Genomic DNA, 24,097 nt, shown 5'->3' with positions numbered 1-24,097 from the left:
CTCTCTCTGAAGCGGTTCGTATGCCCCCTGTGGAAGACTTGTCAGCGGCCCCTTCGACTTCTCGCCGGTCCAGACCAGTTACCAGATCTCAGACGATGCTCCCAGATGAGGGAGAGGGAAGTTCTCCATCTGAAGATTTGGAAGATGAAGAGGAGGTACCCGACTGGTTGTGGTCATCTCAGTTGCCAGAACCCACACCTGCCTCCCTGTCTTCGTCTGACTTGGCTGATAGAGGAGCCCTTCGGGCAGAAGCCCCTGAATTCATACCCTTTCATATGCTTCCAGAAGAAGCAGCTGAGGATGAAGATCCTGAGGAGGAGGTTGCACCCTTCTCTGAAGAAGAACTGACCTCTCTTGAACCATCAGGTGCCTCTGTGTTGGAACATGAGGAGGGGGACATGGAAGAATCCTCAGAAGTGCCTGATCCTAGTACCTCTGAGAGCATGCCTCCACGGGAACAGAGGGAAAGGAGAGTCATTCACCCACCTAAGAGACTGACCTATGATCAATTGGGTGAATGTTCGGAAGAAGCTGTTTTTATCTCCAAAAGGTCTCCTGACCAGCCTAGTTCCTCCACTGTAGATTTGGTGGGGGACAACCCTAGCTCACCCCCAGGCACAACTGTACAAGCCACCCAAGTTTTGGGGGGTCTGTGAGAGATCATGAGAACAAAGTATTGAAGTAGAAAACGTTTGCATTTAAGTTTGTACATAAGGATATTGGGTTTGGCTATTATAATAAGCACAGTTTTTGATGTTCACAATTTGGTTTACTTTGTGAGTTAATGTTTGCGCACATTTTGTTGCTCTGACCTCACTATATGTTTTTTTCTCTTTCTCACCTTTTGATGTTTTTTTTTTCAACACAAACTTTAAGATGTAAGTGTTTAAGAAATTGCAAAGGCACAAGTGCTTTTTAAAGGAGCACTATATAAAAGCACTAGAAATCAGCACTATATTAACACTGTAGAAATCACTTATTTGCTTATTAATTGCACTTTATCGTTTTACTGTTGCACTGCTATTAGAATACAAAATTGGATATATTCAGATTGACTTATTTCAGCAAAATGTTAATGTTTTTGTTGTATAATGCCACCCTATGCACTAGGGTACATACTGTTGACCTCTTTGGGGACCAAAGTTTCTCAAGTGGGGGGAGTGTGTAGCGGGGTTAAACATGCCTAAAGACACTGTTTGATATGTGGGAAGGAACTAGGCTCCCTCTAGTGGTAGCTGCATGGAATTTCCTGGGCTGTGACTTCATTTTCACAAGATGAAGAAACTACATCTCCCAGGCTGCTTTGCAAGATCCAGGAACTAGGCTCCCTCTAGTGGTAGCTGCATGGAATTTCCCGGGCTGTGACTTCCTTTTCACAAGATGAAGAAACTACATCTCCCAGGCTGCTTTGCAAGATCCAGGGTGCACGGCTGCACCGCACGGCACTATGGGGGAGGTTATTTAAAGGAAGAGAGAAGCGCGCGAAGGGGGGCCTTTCTGCGCTGGACTCTGAGGAACCAGCGAGCGAGAGTGAAGGACTGACACTGGATATTGGGCCAGAGCCTTTTAGCCTGGAGGGACGACGTGGAACCGTCCCATCTCAAGCACGAGGCACATTCCTGGAGGTCATACTGCTGTTTGCCGAGACCGGAAGTCATCCGCCAGAAGGACCCCGCGCGGCTGGCATATAGCCAAAGGACTGAGACCGCAGTGGAAGCGCGCGAAGGAGAAACTTCTGTTGGTGAGAGGGCACATGCCCAATAACTGACTTTATCTGCTGAAGAGACAGTTTTATCTACAGATAGCGGTAGCGCAGCAGGAGGTGATAAAACCCCGGGGTTTATCACCATACTCTCTCAGGAGACTCATAGACAAACAATAAGGTCTGTAAAGGAGTCGCCAGAGGCTTATCTCTCTCGCAGAAGTTATTGCTCAGTTACGCAGACACCCTGCGGTGACAACTAACAGCTCGTTGTTTTCTCTCTCTTGATCTTTATTCCTAATCTGGATTACAAATGAGCTCTATTCAATAACCTTGCTAGCGAAGATCAACAAGAAAGAAGAGAACTCTGGGGGAGGGACTCAGATAGGCCCACCTACCTGGTACTGTGTCTAGCCTTAATGCAGGAGGAGTGTGGGGGTATTCTTTTACCTTTTTAAAGCTGTTTTAAATAACCTTTTATGGACTTGTATTGTATTGTATTGTATCTCCCCCTATTCAATTTGATATATAGTAAACTAAGTTTGGTTAATTACAATCTTGTGCGTTGTTCCATTGTGTCACCCAGAAGGACTACTATTCAAGAAGGTAACAAGGTATTGTTGCATAGTGAAGTATTGTATTCCAACCTGTGTATCTATTTGATAGTCCAGTCCTATTCTGGGTCAGTTGTGCCTGAGGAGGGATCGAGCCAATTTGATTGGGTTGTTAGGCAGGGTGTAGACCCAATAATATAATCAGCAGCTCCTGCGGGGGTGGTGCTACACATAGGATGCAAATTAGTACTGAACAGAAATCAGTGGAAGCTTAAATGTTGATGTGAGACAAGTTGCAGAGATGCCACACAGCTGCCTCCCAGCTCCTGAGACTGCACTCAATGACTTGGTTGTCTGAGACTATACAGACATATCCCTCCACCCGACACAGCCAGCAAACAACAGAGCAAGTAACCCTGGGAGAATTGTTCTGTCAAAGATCTTACTAGACTTGGGCATGGGGATGAAGACTTGAGGTACATGTCCCAGGTACCTAGGTCTAGTAATGCCTATGGTGAAAATCATCAAATTTTGCAAATACTTTTTGCAAAAATGCATCAAGCTGAACCCCAAAATCTCCATAAATCAAGTCTAGATACAAAAATGGTGTCTGCAGCACAGAGAAGGAAGATTATCCAAGAAAAATACAGGAATACAGGACGGGGAACACAGCTCAGGAAAGTGACCAGGGTATTACAGGCTGATATCACCCAGTCCTTGCCCTACTCTGGACCAATCAGTGAGCAGTATGGGTGGAGGAATGTATTAATTGTTAATGGCCCACCTGTGCTGATCTCTGTAGGAGATGTGTGTAGGTGTGTAGGTATGTCCTTCTCTATAAATGTCCCCGTTATTCCATCCTCCTCCATAGACTGCTGATCATCCCTCTCTTCTTCTTCTGTTTTAACCTCAAATTCTATATCGATTGGATCTCCACTCTAAATCAAGAAAATGAGACAGGACATCATCTGTAAAATATAGGCTTTAGTGTGATATCACATAGAAAATCCACGCATTGTCTCCACGAGTCTTTGTTTATAAACTCCGCCCCACCAACCTTGCAACAGGGAGGGATAATGAGACCTTCCTGTGTAGAATCCTGGGAATACAGAGGACGGGGACATCTCTCTGGTGGGTTCCTGGTATTAGGTGATTCCATCATATCCTTGTGTCCTTCTGAAAACTCCTCCATCACTCCATACTCCTCATCCTCCTCTTTATACTCTTCTTTAACATTAACATCTCTGAGGTTTCCACTCTGAAAGATATTATAAAATATTAATTGTAACAAACATGCTGTGTATAAATCAGAACTACCAATAATTGTCAACTCTCTATCTGATGATGGTGAGGGATGGTGTGACCTTCCTGTGTGGAATCCCGGGAATACAGAGGACGGGGACATCTCTCTGGTGGGTTCCCATTACTGGATCCGTCTGTAGGAAACACACACACTGACTGAATACATTGTTTCTATGTGTTTATCAGATGATGGGGGATCTAGGTGGACCCTCCGTACTGCTCTCTCCTTTACAATAAAGTCTCCTCTTACCCGGTGATATGAGGGATGGCTGATTCTCCATCATGACGTCCTTGTAGAGATCCATGTGTCCTTCTAAATACTCCCAGTCCTCCATGGAGAAATAGACAGTGACATCCTGACACCTTATAGGAACCTGACACACACAATGATACTGTCACCATCCAGACACATCCCTTGTCTGTTACTGGATAATGTCCCAGGATCTCCAGCACCACTCACCTCTCCTCGATTATCTCTCTGGAGACTTCTAGAATCTTCTTTGTATTTCTCTATTCTATCAGGGAGGGAGGTGGAGGCAATGTGATGGTCATATGATCTCTAGACTTCACAGAAGGAAACTATAGATCTGAACACAAATCAAATGATTTTCCCAGAATCCTCCTCACCTCTCCATTCAGGTCTCCATTTTTTTTAAAGCCCCACTAAGGTGTAATTTACCCACACAGGACCCCCCACACTGCGCAGGTTAAAAGATTGCTGGCTGCAGGCAGCTTGACATCACTACATACAATGCAGGACCAACAGTCCCACTTTGTAAGTGAGGGTGCCCAGGATCCACTCACATCCTAAGTGCATCAGAAAAAGAAGCCAGATGGAGGGACATGGGTAGGAGGAGCTGTGAGCTCAGTGTGATTTCATAGGACATATAGACTCTGGATGGAGCAGGCGGTGCTGTGCTGCAGGAGGAAAGCGCACGGAGATCAGAGACAGCTGAGCTGAGTGTGTGTGAGTGAGCGGAAGAAACAGTGAGTGCAAAAAAAAACAGTGCCCCCTCCCCCAGAAGAGCGAGTGGCAAAACTGTGACCCCCCGCCGAGACAGAGAAAGAGCGGGGGACCGGGAGCGGAGGAGTCGGGAGAGACTGACAGCGTACCCCACTGAGCTGGCTGCCTGGAAGAGGAGCCGAGGCAAGACCAGGAAGTGACAGAGGAGGGAGGCGAGAGCAGTGTAATAGACTGACCGACTGAGGGAGGAGGGAGAATTCACCGACAAGCACTGCAAGTGTCGGGTCACAGGAGAACAGTGACACATACTTGGTAAGTAAAGACTGTGACTGTGATTGAAGACTGAGAGAGAGTGTGAGAAAGTAGAGTTAGGAAGCTAAAAAACTGCTACACAGGACAGAGTTCAAGTTCCGAATCCACATTAGAGTAGATAGTGGGTACAATGCCCGGCGGGTGTGGAGATGCGACTCGGTGCACATCTTGTGGCATGTATACGTTCCTCGATCAGGCAATCGAGGACGAATACAGCTGCACAAAATGTAAGCACGTTGCTTCCCTGGAAGCTCAGGTCCTGAATCTACGAAAGCAACTGGCAACACTAAGAAGAATCTCCATACTGAAGGAGAGCTGGGAACGTACCTGTCCGGTGCAGGCAGGGGCCAGCACAGCGGCGTGTGGAGATACAAGGATGCAGGCAGAGCAGAGTAGTTGGGTGACTGTTAGGAAGGGTGAAAGGGAACAAGGCAAGGAGGCCGATCCTGGGCAGGAGCATTCCAATACACCAAAATACACCCTGTTGCATGATGTTGGGGAAACCAGTCAGGGACCAGCATTGCTGGAGCAGAGCGGCGCCCCTAGCTGCCAGGGGAAGAACTCCTCCAGTGAGGGCGGGAGCCAGGGAAAGGAAAGACAAGTTCTGGTGGCAGGGGACTTAATTATTAGAAGGACAGAGAGGGAAATCTGTTAAAAAGACCGTAAGTGCTGAATTGTCTGTTGTTTTATGGGTGCTCGGGTTCGGCACATCACGGATCTGGTGGACGGATTATTGGGTGGGGCTGGGGAAGACCCAGCTGTCATGGTACATGTGGGTACCAATGACAAAGTCAGAGGGAGATGGAGAGTCCTAAAAAATGATTTCAGGGACTTAGGTGCTAAGTTGAGGAGTAGGACCTCCAAGGTAATATTTTCAGAAATACTACCTGTACCTCGAGCCATGCCAGAAAGGCAGCGGGAGATTAGGGAAGTAAACAAGTGGCTGAGAAGCTGGTGTAGTAAGGAGGGTTTCGGGTTCCTGGAGAACTGGGCTGACTTCTCAGTCGGCTACCGGCTCTTTAGTAGGGACGGATTGCACCTAAATGGGGAGGGTGCAGCCGTACTGGGAGAGAATAAGTCGTAAGATGTAAAATTAGCCAGCAGGGAGCAAGGTTCAGCGGGCACAAAGGGGGACATTAGCGGTAGGGTGTTCAGAGTTTCTAAACCCAAGGTGGGTATGGGGAAAAATCACAAGATTAGCCTAAAAACATTGATCGAGGATATAGTACGCAACTGGACAAAATTACGAAGTTTGTTTACCAATGCTAGAAGCCTGGCCAACAAGATGAGAGAGCTGGAGCTGCTAATGTATGAGGAGGACTTAGATTTTGTGGGGATTTCAGAGACTTGGTTTGACAGCTCTCATCAATGGCTGGCGACCATTCAGGGGTATTCCCTATATCGCAGAGATAGAGAAGGTAAATAAAGGGGCAGCGGTATATCTGTATATTAGGAACAGTGTACAGGTAAATATGAGGGACGACATCGCAAACGGAGCTAAGGAGGAGGTAGAATCTCTATGGGTAGAACTTCAAAGGGAAGGCACTATGGCAGAAAGTAATAATGGGCATATGCTATAGGCCCCCAAACCAGAGGGAGGAGGGGAGGCAGACCTCCTATCACAGCTTGGAATGGCAGCAAGGATGGGAAATGTAATTATAATGGGGGACTTTAATTATCCAGATAAAGACTGGGCAGAAGGAATTGCGCATTCAGCCAAGGCGGTAAGAGACCTACTGATTACCTACAATACAGACCTGATCACGTATATAGAAATACAGGGCAATTTAGTAAACAGTGACCCTAGGTCAATCAGTTTCAGTATAAATCATAGAAGTAGGAAACACAAGGGTAATATAAGGACACTGAATTTCAAAAGAGCCAATTTCCCTAAACTGCGCTCTTTGCTAGACAATATCAAATGGGATAGAACCCTGGGAACAAAGAACACGGAGGAAAAATGGGTGCGCTTCCAGAACATACTAAATAAAGGGATTGGCCAGTGCATTCCAAACGGGAAAAAGTTTAAAAGAGCAAAAATTAACCCAGGGTGGCTAAACTCCAACATAAAAAGGCATATTAAAACTAAAGAAAATGCCTTCAAAAAAGACAAGGCTGAGGGGTCATTGGCAGCATTCCAACAGTACAAAGAATGCAATAAGAAATGTAAAGGCGAAATCAAGGCGGCTAAAATAGAACACGAGAGACATATAGCAGAAGAGAGTAAAAATAACCCCTAGAAATTCTTTAGGTATATAAATAGTAAGAAAGCGAGACCAGAACACATTGGCCCCATAAAAGATGACGAAGGGAATCTGGCCACAGAGAACAGAGAGAAGGCGAAAATGCTAAATAAATTGTTCTCTTCAGTCTTCACAAAAGAATTGGGGGGCTACACTAACCTAGCTTGTAATGTTAAATTAAATAATACACCTCAAGAAGTACCCCCATGGTTAACAGAAGATAGACTTAGAACTAAACTTGAGAAACTTAACATAAATAAATCACCAGGACCGGATTGCTTGCACCCGAGGGTTCTTAAAGAGCTCAGCCAGGTGAGCCAGACCGTTATTCTTTATCTTTACGGATAGTCTACAGATGGGTATGGTGCCAGCTTATGGGAAAAAAGACAACAAGGTCACAATATTTAAAAAAGGGCCGAGATATATCCCGGGTAACTATAGGCAGGTCAGCCTAACATCAGTATTCTGCAAGATTTTGGAGGGGATGTTAAGGGACTATATACAGGACTTTAGTAATGAAAAACGGTATTATAAGTAGTAATCAGCATGGATTTGTGAAAAATTGTTCTTGCCAGAGCAATCTACGACACCTTCTACGATGAAGTGAGTTGCAATTTAGATAAAGGAAGGCCTGTTGATGTGGTGTATCTGGATAAAGGAAGGCCTGTGGATGTGGTGTATCTGGATAAAGGAAGGCCTGTGGATGTGGTGTATCTGGACTTTGCAAAGGCATTTGACACAGTTCCCCACAAATGCTTACTGTACAAACTAAGGTACGTAGGTATGGACATTAGGGTGGGTACCTGGATAGAGACCTGGCTCCAGGGGCGAGTCCAGAGGGTGGTGATAAATGGGGAGTACTCGGATTGGGTGGGAGTGGAAATTGGGGTTCCCCAAGGATCTGTCCTGGGACCAATCCTGTTTATTTATTCATTCATAAACGATCTAGAGTAGGGGATATCTAGCACAATCTCGGTATTTGCGGACAATACTAAACTAAGCATGCCAATATCTTCTTTGCAGGACATGGTAACTTTACAAGCGGACCTGAACAAAGTAATGGGGTGGGCAACTACATGGCAGATGATGTTTAATGTTGAAAAATGTAAGGTAATGCACTTGGGCGTCAGAAACACGAAAGAAAGTTACTCACTAGGCGGTGATCCTCTGGGTGAATCTATGATGGAAAAGGACTTGGGGGTCCTAGTGGACAAAAGGCTTGGCAGTGGAATGCAATGCCAAGCCGCTGCAAGCAAACAGAATACTGGGATGTATAAAAAAGAGGATTCACTCCAGAAATAAAGAGATTATTCTCCCACTCTACAATACTCTGGTCTGGCCGCATCTGGAGTATTCCGTCCAGTTCTGGGCACCGGTCCTCAGAAAGGATGTGCTGGAACAGGAGAGAGTCCAGAGAAAAGCAACATAAAAAATTAGGGGAATGGAGGACATCAGCTATGGGGAAAGACTACAGGCATTGAACTTCTGGAGAAGAGACGATTGAGGAGGGATATAATATCAATGTTCAAATACTGTACTGGTGACCCTAGCATAAGGAACAAACTATTCAGAGAAAGGGAATACAATAAGACACGTGGCCACTGACTAAAACTAGAAGAAAAGCGGTTTAACCTTAAACTATTTAAGGGGTTCTTTACTGTCAGAGCAGTAAGGATGTGGAATTCTCTTCCACTAGCAGTGGTATCAGAAGGGAGTGTCGATAGTTTAAAAAAACTATTCGATGGGCACCTTAACCACTTGCCGACCGCCTGCCGTAGTATTACTGCGGCAGAGTGGCTCCGCTGCGCTCAGTCCAGTAGTACTACGTGACTGAGTGTAGGGCTGCAACTAACGATTATTTTAATAATCGATTAGTTGCCGATTATTTTTTCGATTAATCGATTAATCGGATAAAATCATAAAAAAACTCAATATGCCTTTTTTTCATTTATTTAAAATAATAATGAACAGAGTGTTAGTGCCGGTTCACACTTGTGCGGTTTGCGAGATCGCATGTAATTCGGAGCACACTGCTCCTAAATTACATGCGAGTTCAGCCATACACTTTGTATGGCTGAATTCGCAGCGCATCCGCAGCAAACTCGCACATGAGGCTTTTTTTTGAGCCGCCTCAGAATCGGATCGCACAGTGGTTCACACTAGTGCGATCCGATTCTGTGCGATCGCACTGCAATATGCAATTGCAACTGGGGATGTCGTTAACTTTTAATTGACGCCCCCTGCGTGTGAACTGCCAGAAGTGTGAACTGCCAGATGTGCGGATGCGATGCGGGAACACGCTGCATATTCGCAGCATTCCCGCATCGCACAAATGTGAACCGAGCCTAAGGCCATCGCATCCGCACATCTGGCAGTTCACACTGCCATATGTGATACGCAGGGGGTGTAAATTAAATGTTAACGACACCCCCAGTTGCGATCGCATATTGCAGTGCGATCTGCAAGTTCGCACAGAATCGGATCGCACAAGTGTGAACCACTGTGCGATCCGATTCTGAGGCGGCTCAAAAAAAGCCTCATGTGCGAGTTTGCTGCGGATGCGCTGCGAATTCAGCCATACACTCAGCACATCTGGCAGTTCACACTTATGTGTGAAAAACAAGCTAAAAAAAATTAGTGCAGGAACATGCATTCCCACTACGATGTGAATGGGACCTCAGGGGTGCCAAATAGAAATGTCTGTCAGGTGGAGGGAGAGGTGTATTCACTGGCCCCTAGCTCCAGCACTGCAGTGGTTGCCAGTGTCTACCTGCAGCTGGCACATTTCCCCCCTCTCTCAACTTTCTGCAGCTACATTCCCACTTACACCCTTCCAGCAGAATGACTACTTTATTCAGGCCCTACAACCACTGCAGGTTACAGTGCACACAGAACGGTGTGGAGGTTGGCAGAGCAGAGCTCAGGACTCAGGGAGGAGGTGGAGCAGGCAGAGAGTTTCCTATCTCCTCGATCTTTCTTCTTTGCAATAGATAACACTGCCGATCACAGAGGGAGGGGAGGGGGAGTTTCAAGCGGAGTTCCACCCTGGATTTTTTTTTTTTTTTTTAATACCCCCGGGACAGTCAGGGCTAGTGCATTCCACAATGGCTAGCCTCTGATCTGTCTCGGGTTGCACTTACCTGTTAGGACAAATACTTACCTTGCAAACGTCTTGTCCAGCGCTGCCATCTCAGATGTGGGCAGCTTGAAGCCAGCGCGTCCTCTTCGGCGTCTTCTTCCGCCTTCTTTGGTCCCACGATGCTCTGCGCCGGCCCCGACGTCACTTCCGGGTCGCGCGCGTCATCCCTCCACAGCTTCTGGGCATGCCCAGAAGCTGTTTAGAAGGGGATGACGCGCGCGACCCGGAACTGACGTCGGGGCCGGTGCAGGCGCAATGATTCCTGGGAGCTATGACGTCCAGCTCCCAGGAATCATTGCAGAGCCAGGAAGTGACGACGGGCCGCGGCCGAGGAAGGAGGAAGAAGGAAGTAAGGTAAGTATATTTTCTTCGCTACGAGGTAAGTAAAAAAAAAAAAAATATGCGATTATCCATTTCTTTTTCAGGTGACCCGGAGCGAGAAGATGGAGGTAAGTATAAAAATAGGGTGGAACTCCACTTTCAGGACCTGGTCAGCAGTAACGATTTCATAGCAAAGGCAGAGAGAGACTCTGCAGCTGTCCCTGACACACACAGAAAGAAAGGGGGTTCCACAGCCTGGAGTCACAAGGCAGTACAGCCGGCTCTCCTTTCCTGCAGATGCCCGGGCCCCTCTTCTGAAGTGACTGTTTCTTTTCCCCCTGACCTCGATATGACTCACTCCCTCACTGACGTCAGGAAATGGGCGGAGAGGAAAGGCAGAGAGGAAAGGAGGAGGGAGGGGGGAGGTCACGGAAGCCGTGCTGTGAGAGAGAGAGACAGTGTGTGCACGCTGCAGCTTCACAGAGAAGACGGAGTTCGCTGACAGTCGGGGAAAGCAGCACAACTAATCGACGGAGCAACTAATCGATAATGACAATTGTTGACAACGATTGTCATTATCGATTTCGTCGATTAGTTGTTTCAGCCCTAACTGAGTGCACAAGGTTTTGGCGGCGCGATTGCCACTGCCCTTCCGCGATCGTCGGAGAAACTGAGAGAAGACTCGCCTGTTTATGTAAACAAAGCAGGCAGATCTTCTGTCAGACAGGCAGGGACAGATCAGCAGTTTCAGCTAAGCTACAACCTCGATCTGTCTGTGCCTGTCAAAGAACCATCCTCCACACAGTCAGTAAGCACTTTAGGCATACATTTAACCCCTTTGATCACCCCCAGTATTAACCCCTTCCCTGCCAGTGTAATTTATACAGTAACAATGCAAATTATTTAGCACTGATTACTGTATTAGTGTCACTGGTACCCAAAAAGTGTCAAAAATGTCAGTTAGTGTCAGATCTGCCCGTTGCAATGTTGCAGTCCCGCTAAAAATCGCTGATTGGCACCATTACTAATAAAAAGTCCAACAATCTATCCCGTAGTTTTTAAACGCTATAACTTTTGCGCAAACCAATTAAAATACTAATAATTTACTAAAAATATGTAGCAGAATACAAATTGGCCTGAACTGATAAAAAAAATAAATTTTTTAATTTTTTTTTATTGGGAATGTTTTATAGCAGAAAGTAAAAAATATGGCCTATTTTTTAAAATTGTTGCTCTTTTTTTTGTTTATAGCGCAAAATCTAAAAATCGCACAGGTGATCAAATACCACCAAAAGAAAGCTCTATTTGTGGGAAAAAAGGACATAAATTTTATTTGGGTACAGCGTCGCACGACTGCGCAATTTTCCGTTAAAGTAACGCAGTGCCAAAACGCAAAACATGGCCTGGTCATTAAGGGGGTAAAGCCTTCTGGGGCTTGAAAGGGCCCCTATGACTACATTTTGCAAATGCTCTTCCATTTTGTGCACAATATGCTGTTTTTTATTTCATAGCTTTCCAGTCTCACATAACCTTGATGTTTTCAGCAAAGCTTATCAGTAACATTTTTTCTCTTCTCTCTGTTCCGTAATATATAATGAAAGAACAATAGAACAAGTATATCCTCTTATCTTGCCCTGTCCTCAGTATTCTAACATAAAATACTGTTGCAAAATTCTCTCTGTTCCTAGTATATAATAGAGACTAAAGCCCCGTACACACAAGGAGAAATTTGGCCGGGAATTTTCGTCCTACGACCGATCTGCCCATTTTCAGCTTGTTAGTATGGTGCTTCCGACAACCGACTGCGACTTTTCGGCCGAAAAAATCCTGGTGTGCAGTAGAGCTGCACGATTCTGGCCAAAATGAGAATCACGATTTTTTAGCTTGGAATAAAGATCACGATTCTCTCACGATTCTCTGTGTAACAAAAAAAATTGGGATAACTTTACTGTTGCGTTTTTTTTTTGTTATTCATTAAAGTTTATTAATTGCGTTTGAAAGACTGCTGCGCAAATATAGTGTGACATAAAATATTACAACAATTGCCATTTTATTCTGTAGGGTCTCTGCTAAAAAAATATATAAAATGTTTGGGGGCTCTAAGTACTTTTCTAGCAAAAAAAAATGATTTTAAACTTGCAAGCAACAAGTGTCATAAAAAGGTCTAGTCTTTAAGAGGTTAAACTTCCTTTCTTCCTGGCAGAGGAAAAGATACAATGTAATCATTTTTGTTTATAGTTACTGGGAGACTTAATGCTGATAGGCGTTTGCGGGAGGAAAGATACAATGTAATCATTTTGTTTATAGTTACTGGGAGTTTTCCACAGCTGTTTTCTCTGCTCCCTCAGCTATGCAAAGAATCGAGAATATGTCAGGTTTAGATCGTCAGGGGGGGTGAATTGAGATCACGATTTTCATACGATTAATCGTGCAGCTCTAGTGTGCAGGCTATATAATTTTTGTCGACCATCAAAACACGTCCGATTTTCGTCTTATTAGTACAGATTTCGATGGGGAAAAATCTTATGAGCAAGACTAGGCATGCTCAGAGATAAAAGAACACATAGAAAGCAATCCAACACATGACATCACTTCTGAAGTAGAATTCTGTCATGCGGGAAAATTTGTGTGCAGTCTAGAGCACATTCCAACCAACAGAGACCACTCTGGACAAAAGACGGACGACTGGTCGGCAGAAATTAGTTGCGTGTGTACGAGGCTTAAGATTCCTTGTCCCATGGGAAATGTTTAACCCATTAACAGCTGTACTAGCCTATAGAATGTACCCACCTCAGCTTGCTTTCTGTAAGGAGACCACCTTTTCTCCCCCCCTTGCTTGTGTGTATAAAAAACCTTTAAGTGCAATAAAGACAACAGAGATTGGTTTCATCTACTCTACTCGCATATGTCTGATTTCTTGGGGTGAAACTGGTCTCCCAGATGTCTGATTACACAAGGATTGACTGACCCTGGGCTACAAGGAGGAAGGGTCAATCCGACAACCTACAGGGCTGAAGTGGTTAAAGACCACAACACACAGGGGTATACAATGTACGGTTAACAGCAAACACACACACATCATAGGTTGAACTGGATGGACTGATGTCTTTTTTAACCACTTGCCGACTGCCTAACGCCGATCTACGTCGGCAGTCAGCCCCTCACAGGCAAAGCGACATAGGTCACGCACCCCCCTGCGCGTGTGACCGGCGGACCCGATGTCCACCGGTCACTCTGCGATCGTCGGGGGAGAGGGAGAAAGTCAGGCGGATTGTGTAAACAAGCTGCCTGTCATTCTCCCCTGTGTATGAACGATAATCATACAGTTCTACTATGTAGAACCGTTGATCACTGTTCATACATCTGAAGCCACAGCCAATCACAGTAGAAAGCACACCCTAGGGACACACATAGCCCCTCCCTTTCAAAAAAAAGTTAACCCCTTCACTGCCAGTGTATTTTTACAGTAACAGTGTATATGTATAGCACTGATTACTGTAGAAATGTCACTGGTAACCCCAAAAGTGTCAAAAATGTCAGTCAAGGGTCCGATCTGTCCGCCGCAATGTCGCAGTACCGCAAAAAAAAAAAAAAATCGCAGATCGCCGCCATTACGCGTTAAAAAAAAACAACAAAAATGACAAAAATCTTTCCCTTTGTTAGTAAACGCGATAACTTTTGCGCAAACCAATCAAAATACGCTTTTTGCGATTTTTTTTTACCAAACATAGGTAGCATAAAACAAATTGGCCGAAAATGTTAAAAAATTTTGATTTTTACATTTTTTTGGGGGGGAATTTCATATAAAAAAATTTGAAAAATATTACTATTTTTGCAAAATTTACGCTCTTTTTTTGTTTATAGCGCATGATCAAAAAATCGCACAGGTGATCAAATACCACCAAAAGAAAGCTCTGTTTGTGGGAAAAAAAGGATGCCAAATTTGTTTAGATACAGCGTCGCACGACCGCGCAATTGTCCGTTAAAGTCCCGCAGTGCCGAATCGCAAAATACCCCCTGGTCAGGAAGGGGGTAAAATCTTCCGGGGCTTAAGTGGTTAACCTCACTAACTATGTAACTATGGAAGTACATTTGAGGGGCTCTCTATAAGAGGTTCCTATGGAAACAAATCATTGTTCCTGGGTGTGTCCTACCTCTCCTAAACTGAAGAGTGAACTTTGACCTTTACCATACAGAAATCTGTCAGGAATCTGTGAAAATAAGCTCTCATGTGAGCAGGTGATGTGCGGAGGAATGGAGTGTAAATAGCAGACAATTTTCTCCAGTGCTCCTAAGGGTGGGAATGGAATTTGCGGCATGCTGGTGCCAAGTTTCCACCCCCCAGGGTCACTGCAGGTGTGGAGAAAAGCTGTGTAAGAGGATATGGAGGAGAGATGAGGAGGAGATCCAGGAATCAGGATAAAGGTCAGGACAAGCAACAGACGAGCGCATCCAAGAGATGAAGCCGGGGTCACTACACAGAAAATCAATCCAAGGAAACAACAGGCAGGACGAGGAATAGCAAGAAGGAGCTCAGAGACAAATGAGAATATTGCTCAGCCAATGGGAGATTATCTCAGCATGACTTACATAATGAAGGAGATGAGGTGGAGGAAGTCACTTAAGGTGACCATAGAGACATGGAAATTCAGCTGGTTCAGCAGGGATTGGTCACATTTCCATCCATGTGTGGTCACTGACGGATAAAAGTCACTCCATCAGCGGCTGCAGCCAATAGCTTCATCACTGATCTGTGTATTCTGAGAGCGGAGGAGCGCCCCCAATTGCCAGAATACAATAGTGCAGCGGGGGGAGGGGGGATTCCCCCCTCCCCCTCCAATGTATGGAGGGGGAATCGGTTCCGTTTTTTCCACTCATCCTGCTGGCTGAACGATAAAAGTGAACAATGTATGGCCAGCTTTGGAAGCAAGATATATTATTCATCAACTGATCCCCCCCGAAGGGGTTAATCTACATATTACCTCCTCTGCCGTCATTGTCTTCTCTCTACGTCCTACCGAATAGAATGTTCTGCCTTTACCTGACATCACTTCCTGTCTGTACCTGACATCACTTCCTGTCTGCAGCTGACATCACTTCCTGTCTGTATTCCATAGAGACTTCCTGTCTGGGTAGAAGTGAGATTACCACCTTGTGGGGCTCAGAGGAACTGCAGCCCTGAGAACCGTCTGGTAGTGTGAACATGGCCTTGTCCTGTGTGTGTATATACTGTATATCCTTCCCCTTCCTCTCCTCCCTGAGAGTGTAGGAAGAGGCAGAGCTCCTGCTGGAACAGCGGTCGGAGGAGGAAGCCGAGTCATGGAGGGAGACTTTCAGAAAGCGCAGTAGACTTGCAGGAGTGAGCGAGGAGGATCCAGTTCCTTTGCCATCGGAGGTGAGGAGAGTGTGAAGGATGTTTGTGACTCCGGTAGCTGAAAAGCTGGGAGTCATATTGCTCTGGTGAATGGGGAAGCACTACTAAGGGGGCGCCCTCACCATCACGTGTGTAAGAGGTGGAAGGAGGCTAGGGTTGCCACCTCATCCCTTTAAAACTGAACACATATTAATTACACAGGTTCTGTGGCTGATTAAGGTGGTAATTAAATTCACTTAGTGCCTTTTCTGCGTTAAATTTGCTCCAGAACCTGTGTAATAAATATGTGTTCTGTTTTAAAGGGATGAGGTGGCAAACCTAAAGGAGGCGTGGCTACACTACAGCTGGCACAGTTTGGAGCATGGAGAACTTTCACACCTTATCAACCTTTCTTTCATTTGTGGACTTTTTTGAGCAAAATATGTTTGTTGAAAGAGATGCAATGTGGGAGCAGTGGACTTACAGAGAAAACAAAACATTGTACGTTTCAATGCATTTTCACATAATTTATTGAAGTAGGTGCAAAGTGGAAGCAGTGGGTTTGCAGGGAACAGCATTTTGAGCACAAATCACTTTATGTTGTATATGAATTTGCGCATGGATCAGTTTACTGAATTTATTGATAAACACCATAAGATCAATGAAGTAGGTGTAAAGTGGAAGTAGTAGATCTGCATTGAATATTATTTTGAGCTCCTAGCACTTTATATATGAATGTATCCATATATTTTAGTGTATTTGTGATAATTTATGTGCACACACAATAGGACATTGCTGTGACACATAACGCTCTTCTAGTTGATAAAGGGAATACTTACCTATATTACAGCAGCAGTCCGGTAGAAGTTATTTTTGTAGGTATTGGAGTTGTTACACATAGCGAAGGTATTTTCCATTTATTTTGGTGACATAATTGCCCAAATCTGGGGATCAGGAGCCATTTCCACCCTTTACTCTCGGCTGGGGTTCTTTGTATCCATATAACAGATGTTCTACATGACTAAATCTGAAATCAATTTTACTGCAAAATCAAAGGTGCCAAAATGTCTCCCCACGAGCAGTAATATATTTCTATCCCCCTTGGTGAGAGTGGAGATGACCCCATCTATAAGAATATACAGTATAGGGATCGACCGATATCTGTTTTTCGTTGCTGATACCGATATTTTGGCCATAGCATATTGGTATCGGCCGATCTGGCCCGATATTTTGTACATCCAATGTCAGGGTCCGAGACTAGTCTTCTCCTCCTCCAACCATTAGGTGGTGATGCTCATGTAAGGGTAAAATGATGTCACATAGTATAATTCTGTTTACAAATGTTATTGAATATGCCACTCACATATGTACAAATTAAAGATATAAGCAATTCCACGTTAGCAGATCTGCTGGCAGATCGGTATCTCTCACCCACTTGCCATAAGTGACACCCGGGTGATACCGCTCCGTTCGGCATCCACTCAATACTGCTCTGTCTCTCCCCCGCTGCATCTCCCACCCAACCGATACCGATCCGTCTCTCACCCACTTGCCGTAAGTGACACTCGGGTGATACCGCTCCGTCCGGCATACGATCTCGGAGGTCACATGGTCACGCCGGGCCAGACCTCAGAGATTGTATGCCGAGCTGAGCTGTATCACCCAGGTGTCACTTACGGCAAGTGGGTGAGAGACAGATCGGTATCGGGTGGGTAGGAGATGGAGCGGGTGAGAGACAGAGCAGTATTGAGTGTATGCCGAACGGAGCGGTACCACCTAGATGTCACTTATGGCAAGTGGGTTAGAGATACCGGTCTGCCAGCAGATCTGCTAACGTGGAATTGTTTATCTCTTTATTTGTACATATATGAGCGGCATATTCAATAACATTTCTAAACGGAATTATGCTATGTGACATCATTTTACCCTTACATGAGCAATATTGGCAATATCTGCAATATCAGCCAGTTCCGGGGCCGATACAGACGCTGTACATCGGCAAAAGTCAAAATCGTCCCTCCGATAATCGATTTTGCCGATAATGGGCCGGGTTCACACTACCAGACGTTCCTCAGGGCTGCAGTTTCTCTGATCTGTACAAGGTGGTGACCTCACTTCTACCCAGACAGGAAGTCTGTATGGAATACAGACAGGAAGTGATGTCAGCTACAGGCAAGAAGTTCCATGTGGTAGGGAGTACAAAGAACACACTGCTGGATCTGGTGGCAGAGGAGGTAATATGTAGATTAACACCTTCAGGGGATCAGTTCATGAATAATATATCTTACTTCCAAAGCTGGCCATACATGGTTCAGTTTTATCGTTCAGTCAGCGAGCTGAGAGAAAAAAACTGAACTGATTCCCCCATCTACGTACACATTAGAGGGGGATGGGGGAATCCTCTCCGCTGCATTATTGTATTCTGACAATGGGGGGCACTCCTCCGCTCTCAGAATACACAGATCAATGATGAAGCTATTGGCTGCACCCGCTAATCGAGTGACTTTTACCCGTCAGTGACCACACATGGATGGAAATGTTACCGATCCCTGCTGAACCAGCTGAATTTCCATGTATCTATGATCACCTTAAGTGACTTCCTCCCCTCCCCCTCATCTCCTTCGTTATTTAAGTCAAACTGAGATAATCTCCTCCTTTCAAAGCTTCTCCATCCAGAGTCAGAGAATCCTATGATATCTCTCTGACCGCACAGCTCCTCCTTACAATGTCCCTCCAACTGGAGTCAGAGAATCCTATGACTTCACACTGACCTCACAGCTCCTCCTTTTAATATCATTCCATCCAGAGTCAGAGAATTCTATGACATTACATTGATCTCACAGCTCCTTCTCCCAATGCCCTTCCAACTGGAGTCAGAGAGTCCTGTGACATCACAATGACCTCACAGCATCTCCCCCCATGTCCCTCCATCTGGAGTCAGAGAATCTTATGACATAGCACGGACCTCACAGCTACTCCTCCCAATGTCCCTCCATCTGGCTTTTTTCTGATGCTCTTACGATGTTGGTGGACCCTTGGCATCCTCACTTGCAAAGTGGGACTGTTGGTCCTGCATTGTATTTAATGACATCAGAATGCCTGCAACAAGCTTTTATACTACTTATTAGGGACTGTATGTCCATCCAGAATAGTGCTAGTCCCAAGCAGGGTCACCATATGTGCACATCTGACCCCTGACCTCCACAGTTCTTCCAGGATGTAGATACGCGCAAGTTTATGTGGGGTGTGGTACCACCGATGTAGGATCTTTTGTGATGTTTCCCAATGGGAAAGGTATTTAGAAAACTTGAGCGTAGTGCGGGTTGCAGAGTTCCATTGGTTTAGGTCAGCTGAGCAGTGAAGGGTAGATTCCCACTTCACCATTGATGAGAGTTTCTGTTGTGATGCTGCAGAGCTCAGAAGACGATAAAAGTGTGAGATTCCTTTAGTGTTGGGTCGTAGATGCTCAAAAGCGTATAATATCCGAGGTGAGGGTAGTGACCAACCATGGTAGTTTGCTCAAGGCATGTCTTATTCTATGGTATTTATTCGATGGTATTTATAAAAATCCCAATTGGGGATGTCATATTTTAAATGCAGAGCCCGGCAGGAGCATAGGACTTGGCTTTCAACGAGGTTTCCTATGGAGGTAAATCCAGTTGCTCCCCATGTGCTTAGGAACAGGTCTTCGCAGAGAAGACCCATTGCTGTGATAGGGATGGCAGAAGGTGTGTCAGGAGGCCATTTGCTTGTTGTATGATGGATCTCCAAACTTTAATGGTCACGTTAACAGAGCTGAGAAAAGAATGAGGTGGGTTGTGTTGTAGCCATATTGCTGCCAATAGGGGTCTTGTTGGATGCATGACGGCCCTTTCCTCAAATTGTATACATGCAGGGCGAGATTCGGACATCCACCAATTCTCAGTTTGAGACATTAGCATAGGTATTCACCCTTGCTGTGTACATAATAGAGTGTTTCATTCTGGGATGCTTGTTGTTCCATATGCAGCAACAAGCTTTTAACCTGCAGAGTGTGGGGGTCCTGTGTGGGTAAATTATACCTCAGTCTGATGTGGGGCTTTTGTAAAATGGAAACCTGAATGGTGAGGTGAGGAAGATTCTGGGAATATCATTTGATTTTAATATCTTCGCTCAGATCTAGAGTTTTCCTCCTGTGAAGTCTGGAGATCATATGGCCATCACATTGCCTCCACCTCTCTCCCTGATAGAATAGAGAAAAAGAAGATTCTAGAAGTCAACAAGGAGATCGAGGAGTGGTGAGTGGTGCTGGGAATTCTGGGACATTATCCAGTAACAGACAAGGGATGTGTCTGGATGGTGACTGTATCATTGTGTGTGTCAGGTTTCTATAAGGTGTCAGGATGTCACTGTCTATTTCTCCATGGAGGAGTGGGAGTATTTAGAAGGACACAAGGATCTCTACAAGGACGTCATGATGGAGAATCAGCCGCCCCTCACATTACCGGGTAAGAGGAGACTTTATTATAAAGGAGAGAGCAGTACGGAGGGTCCACCTAGATCCCCCATCATCTGATAAACAGATAGAAACAATGTATTCAGTCAGTGTGTGTGTTTCCTACAGATGGATCCAGTAATGGGAACCCACCAGAGATATGTCCCCGTCCTCTGTATTCTTGGGATTCCACACAGGAAGGTCACACCATCCCCCACCATCATCAGGTAGATAAGGAACAATCACTGATAGTATCATTAGGATCTGTAAATTATCTGCATTGTTACAATTGATGTTGTTTTTATTATATATTCAGACTGGGAACCTTAGAGATTGTAAAGTTGAGGTTGAAGAAGAGATAAAAGAGGGGGATGATGAGGATGGGGTGATGGGGGGAGTCAGGGTTTCTAAAAGAACAAAAAAGATCTATACCAGGACACTATGGAGTCATCCAGCTACAGAAACCCACCAGAGAGATGTCCCCGTCCTCTGTATTCCCGGGATTCTACACAGAAAGTCACACCATTCCTCACCATCATCAGGTAGATGATTGACAATTGTTCGTAGTTCTGATTGTAACGGAACTGACCCACACTGTGTCTGTGGGCTTCTGTCAGTATACCGCCTCCTTCAGCCTTGAACATAGATATCAAATATTCCAGCCACCCCCATACAAAGCTAGCCAACAACTTAGCTTGTATAAGTTTTGGAACCTTCTCCTTTATTGAACAATGCTCACAGTTTATATGCAGCATGGACATCCCCCTCCCGATCAGATTACCACACACAGGTCAGGGGTTGCCTGATTACATTCTCATATGTAGATGAAATTGTATACAGAAATAGAATTAACCTGAACTAATTATCTAGCCATCTGGACAGAAATAATATGTGAGTTCATTAACAATTAGCAATGGGACAGACAGGTTTAACAGATTACACATCACACCTCAATACACAGACAATAGGAAAAGTCCGCCAGTGACAAACTGTCTGTCTCTGACATTGAAGTACAATACACATTATCAGAAGTGTAAACAAAGAATCAATTTGAAGCAATACAAACCATATTCTCAGTGTCCATTAAGTATCTGTCTTTCACTCCCAGTGATGGTGAGTACCGTCCTATATCTCCCCCCCCAAAAGCAGACTAACCAGGTACCAGACCACCAATTGGTCTGTGCCTGAGTTAGTCGGGTAATAAGTCCCAAAGAGTCAATCCATCATGGCAGCTTCCTTGACAAAGTTCCACATAGTTTGTAAGTTGTCCCAGCAGGGCGCATGGAGCTCTCATAGCCGATCAGTCTGTGGAAGTCTGGTTTGGGCAGGCCAGACTGGGCTTCTTGGTCACCCTGTGTCCCTAATAGACACAGGGTGACTTACACATAAGAGGGGCCTAGGAGGCTGAGAGATGGATTTCCCAACCTCTCTAAGGTAAGCTGTGTTCCACGGGCCCCCCAACCAAAGTGACTACCGTCACATCTCTCCCCTTTCGGAAGGAGACTAACACAGGAGGGGACCCCAAATGGGTTGACTTTGAGGTAGTCTGTAGTTCCAGTCCCACAATGTCTGTACCCACACAGTACCCCAAACAGATTGTCCCGAATGCAGCATTACTCACCCAGCCAACCTCTGCCTCTCTCGTAGAACATATCCGCTGCGGGGGAGAAGTGTTGACTGGCCCTTCTCCCTGGAGTCCTTTCAGCCGCTGGAGAGAATACAGTGTGGCTGGGCTCACTCCCTCATGCTATTGGGGACCTGGGCCGACTGCCTAGCATCCCTGGGATAGAGAGGTGAAGACCGCAGTCCCATCCACTACCACAAGAACTCCCTTTTTGTACATTGAGGGCAGAGGCCAGCCGCACTATGCTTTGTTGCCAGCTTTTCTGCTGAGTTGGTGTCCTCATTCTGGGGCACGGTCTGCTGCTGGGAAGGGGAGTTAGCTGCTCCATCTTCCTTACTCTCATCTGGTGGTTGGGACAACCTTTCTCAAGTACTGTCTCCCAGAAGCACAGATCCTTCACAGATCCTTCATCCTCTGCGAAGGCAGGACGAGCTCTGCAACTTTACCCTTGTAACGTGGATCAAGAAGGGTTGCCAACCAGTAATTATCCCTCTCCTTGATAGCACGAATCCTCGGGTCCTTCCGCGGGCTTTGCAGAATAAGGGAGCCCATGTAACGTAAGTTAAAGGAGGCACGAGCTTCTGAGTCCTCTGGGTCACTAAGGATGACATTGTCAGTAGGAGCAGGCAAAACATTTGGGGGAGCATACCCATGTATTTCCAAAGCTGCTGCAGCTATGAACCAAAAGACATGTATATTAAAAAAGAATAGCGCGCAAATGCAAAAGAAATTACTACCAAATCTGAAGAGAGTCCATAAATAAAAATGGGGGTTTGGTCCCACCATATGGCCATATCGTGCTCAAGCCCACTACTGCGTCAAAGTACCCCATTATCAGTGGGTCCTACACTATCCATGAAAAAGAGATGAATCCAGCCTTTCTAACCCTTGGAGATAATACTCCTTGCTGGGAAAAATGTGCAAATGCACTACAGGGGACTCCTCCTATATCCACTTGATGGTGGACACTGATTGAGTACAGGTGTATGTGGGGGGTGGGGAGGGCTGCTCAACCTCGATAGTCTGGTCAGACCGAATACATAATAAACAGGCAAGAAATTTGGGGGAGCATACCCATGTATTTCCAAAGCTGCTGCAGCTATGAACCAAAAGACATGTATATTAAAAAAGAATAGCACGCAAATGCAAAAGAAATTACTACCAAATCTGAAGAGAGTCCTTAAATAAAAATGGGGGTTTGGTCCCACCATATGGCCATATCGTGCTCAAGCCCACTACTGCATCAAAGTACCCCATTATCAGTAGGAGCAACCGCTCCACAACCAGGTACTAATCCTGGGGTTTCTGGAGAATCAAAACCATCCCTTGAAGACTGCTGTATGCTATCCTCTACATCCATGCTGCCGCAATCCTCCTCCTCCTCTTCTTCCTGTGTGTTTTGTGTCCCTGCAGGGATGATATCTGCATAAAGGGGGCCTTGTGAGGAAAGGAAGTCCTCCTCTTCCTCCCACTGTTCGGCCTCAAGTGCCCTGTTCTTGATTCCATGAAGAGTGTGCTCCAGCAGGTAGACTAGAGGGATAGTGTCACTAATGCATGCATCGTCCCGGCTCACCATCCTTGTAGCCTCCTCAAATGGTGACAGGATGATGCATGCATCCTTTACCAAAAGCCACTGGCGTGGCGAAAAAAAGCCAAGCTCCCTTAACCCTGTCCTTGTGCCATACTCACACAGGTACTCATCGATGGCCCTCCGCTGGATGTGCAGCTGCTGCAGCATTGCCAATGTTGAGTTCCAATTGGTAGGCATCTCACAAATGAGGCGGTTGGTGGGCAGGTTGAATTCCCGTTGAACGTCAGATAAGTGAGCACTGGCATTGTATGAACACCAGAAATGGCCACAGACTTTTCTAGCCTGCCTCAGAAGATCTTGGAAGCCCGGGTATCTGGTCAAGAAACGCTGCACCACCAGATTCAGGACATGTGCCAAGCATGGAACATGGGTCAAGTGTCCCTGACGAAGGGCGGAGAGAAGGTTGGTGCCATTGTTGCATACAACCATTTCTGGCTCAAACTGTCGTGGTGTCAACCATCTCTGAGCCTGCCTCTGCAGAGTTGACAGAATCTCTGCTCCGGTGTGACTCTTATCCC

The 24,097-nt window shown here is 45.6% G+C and overlaps 2 protein-coding genes across 2 annotated transcripts in view; one reads left to right on the top strand and one right to left on the bottom strand.

Moving 5' to 3' along the window:
- LOC309563394 (uncharacterized protein) overlaps positions 1-24,097 on the bottom strand; it is a gene marked incomplete at its 3' end in the record, with an annotated part of 732,657 nt that overhangs the window by 658,943 nt on the left and 49,617 nt on the right. Inside the window, exon 7 of the mRNA XM_082267788.1 lies at positions 3,340-3,514. Within this exon, the coding sequence (XP_082123914.1) occupies positions 3,340-3,514 (175 nt within the window). The remainder of the gene's footprint in view (positions 1-3,339; positions 3,515-24,097) is intronic.
- The window catches only part of LOC309563383 (uncharacterized protein), a 797,887-nt gene that overhangs the window by 756,855 nt on the left and 16,935 nt on the right, over positions 1-24,097 (top strand). The gene's annotated exons all lie outside the window — the stretch shown is intronic.

This window comes from Pelophylax lessonae, assembly GCF_965119305.1.
Source record: "Pelophylax lessonae genome assembly, chromosome: 1".
Taxonomy (NCBI): Eukaryota; Metazoa; Chordata; class Amphibia; order Anura; family Ranidae; genus Pelophylax; species Pelophylax lessonae.
The sequence above is the reverse complement of the archived record's forward strand: the minus strand, read 5'-3'. Positions and strand labels throughout refer to the sequence as shown.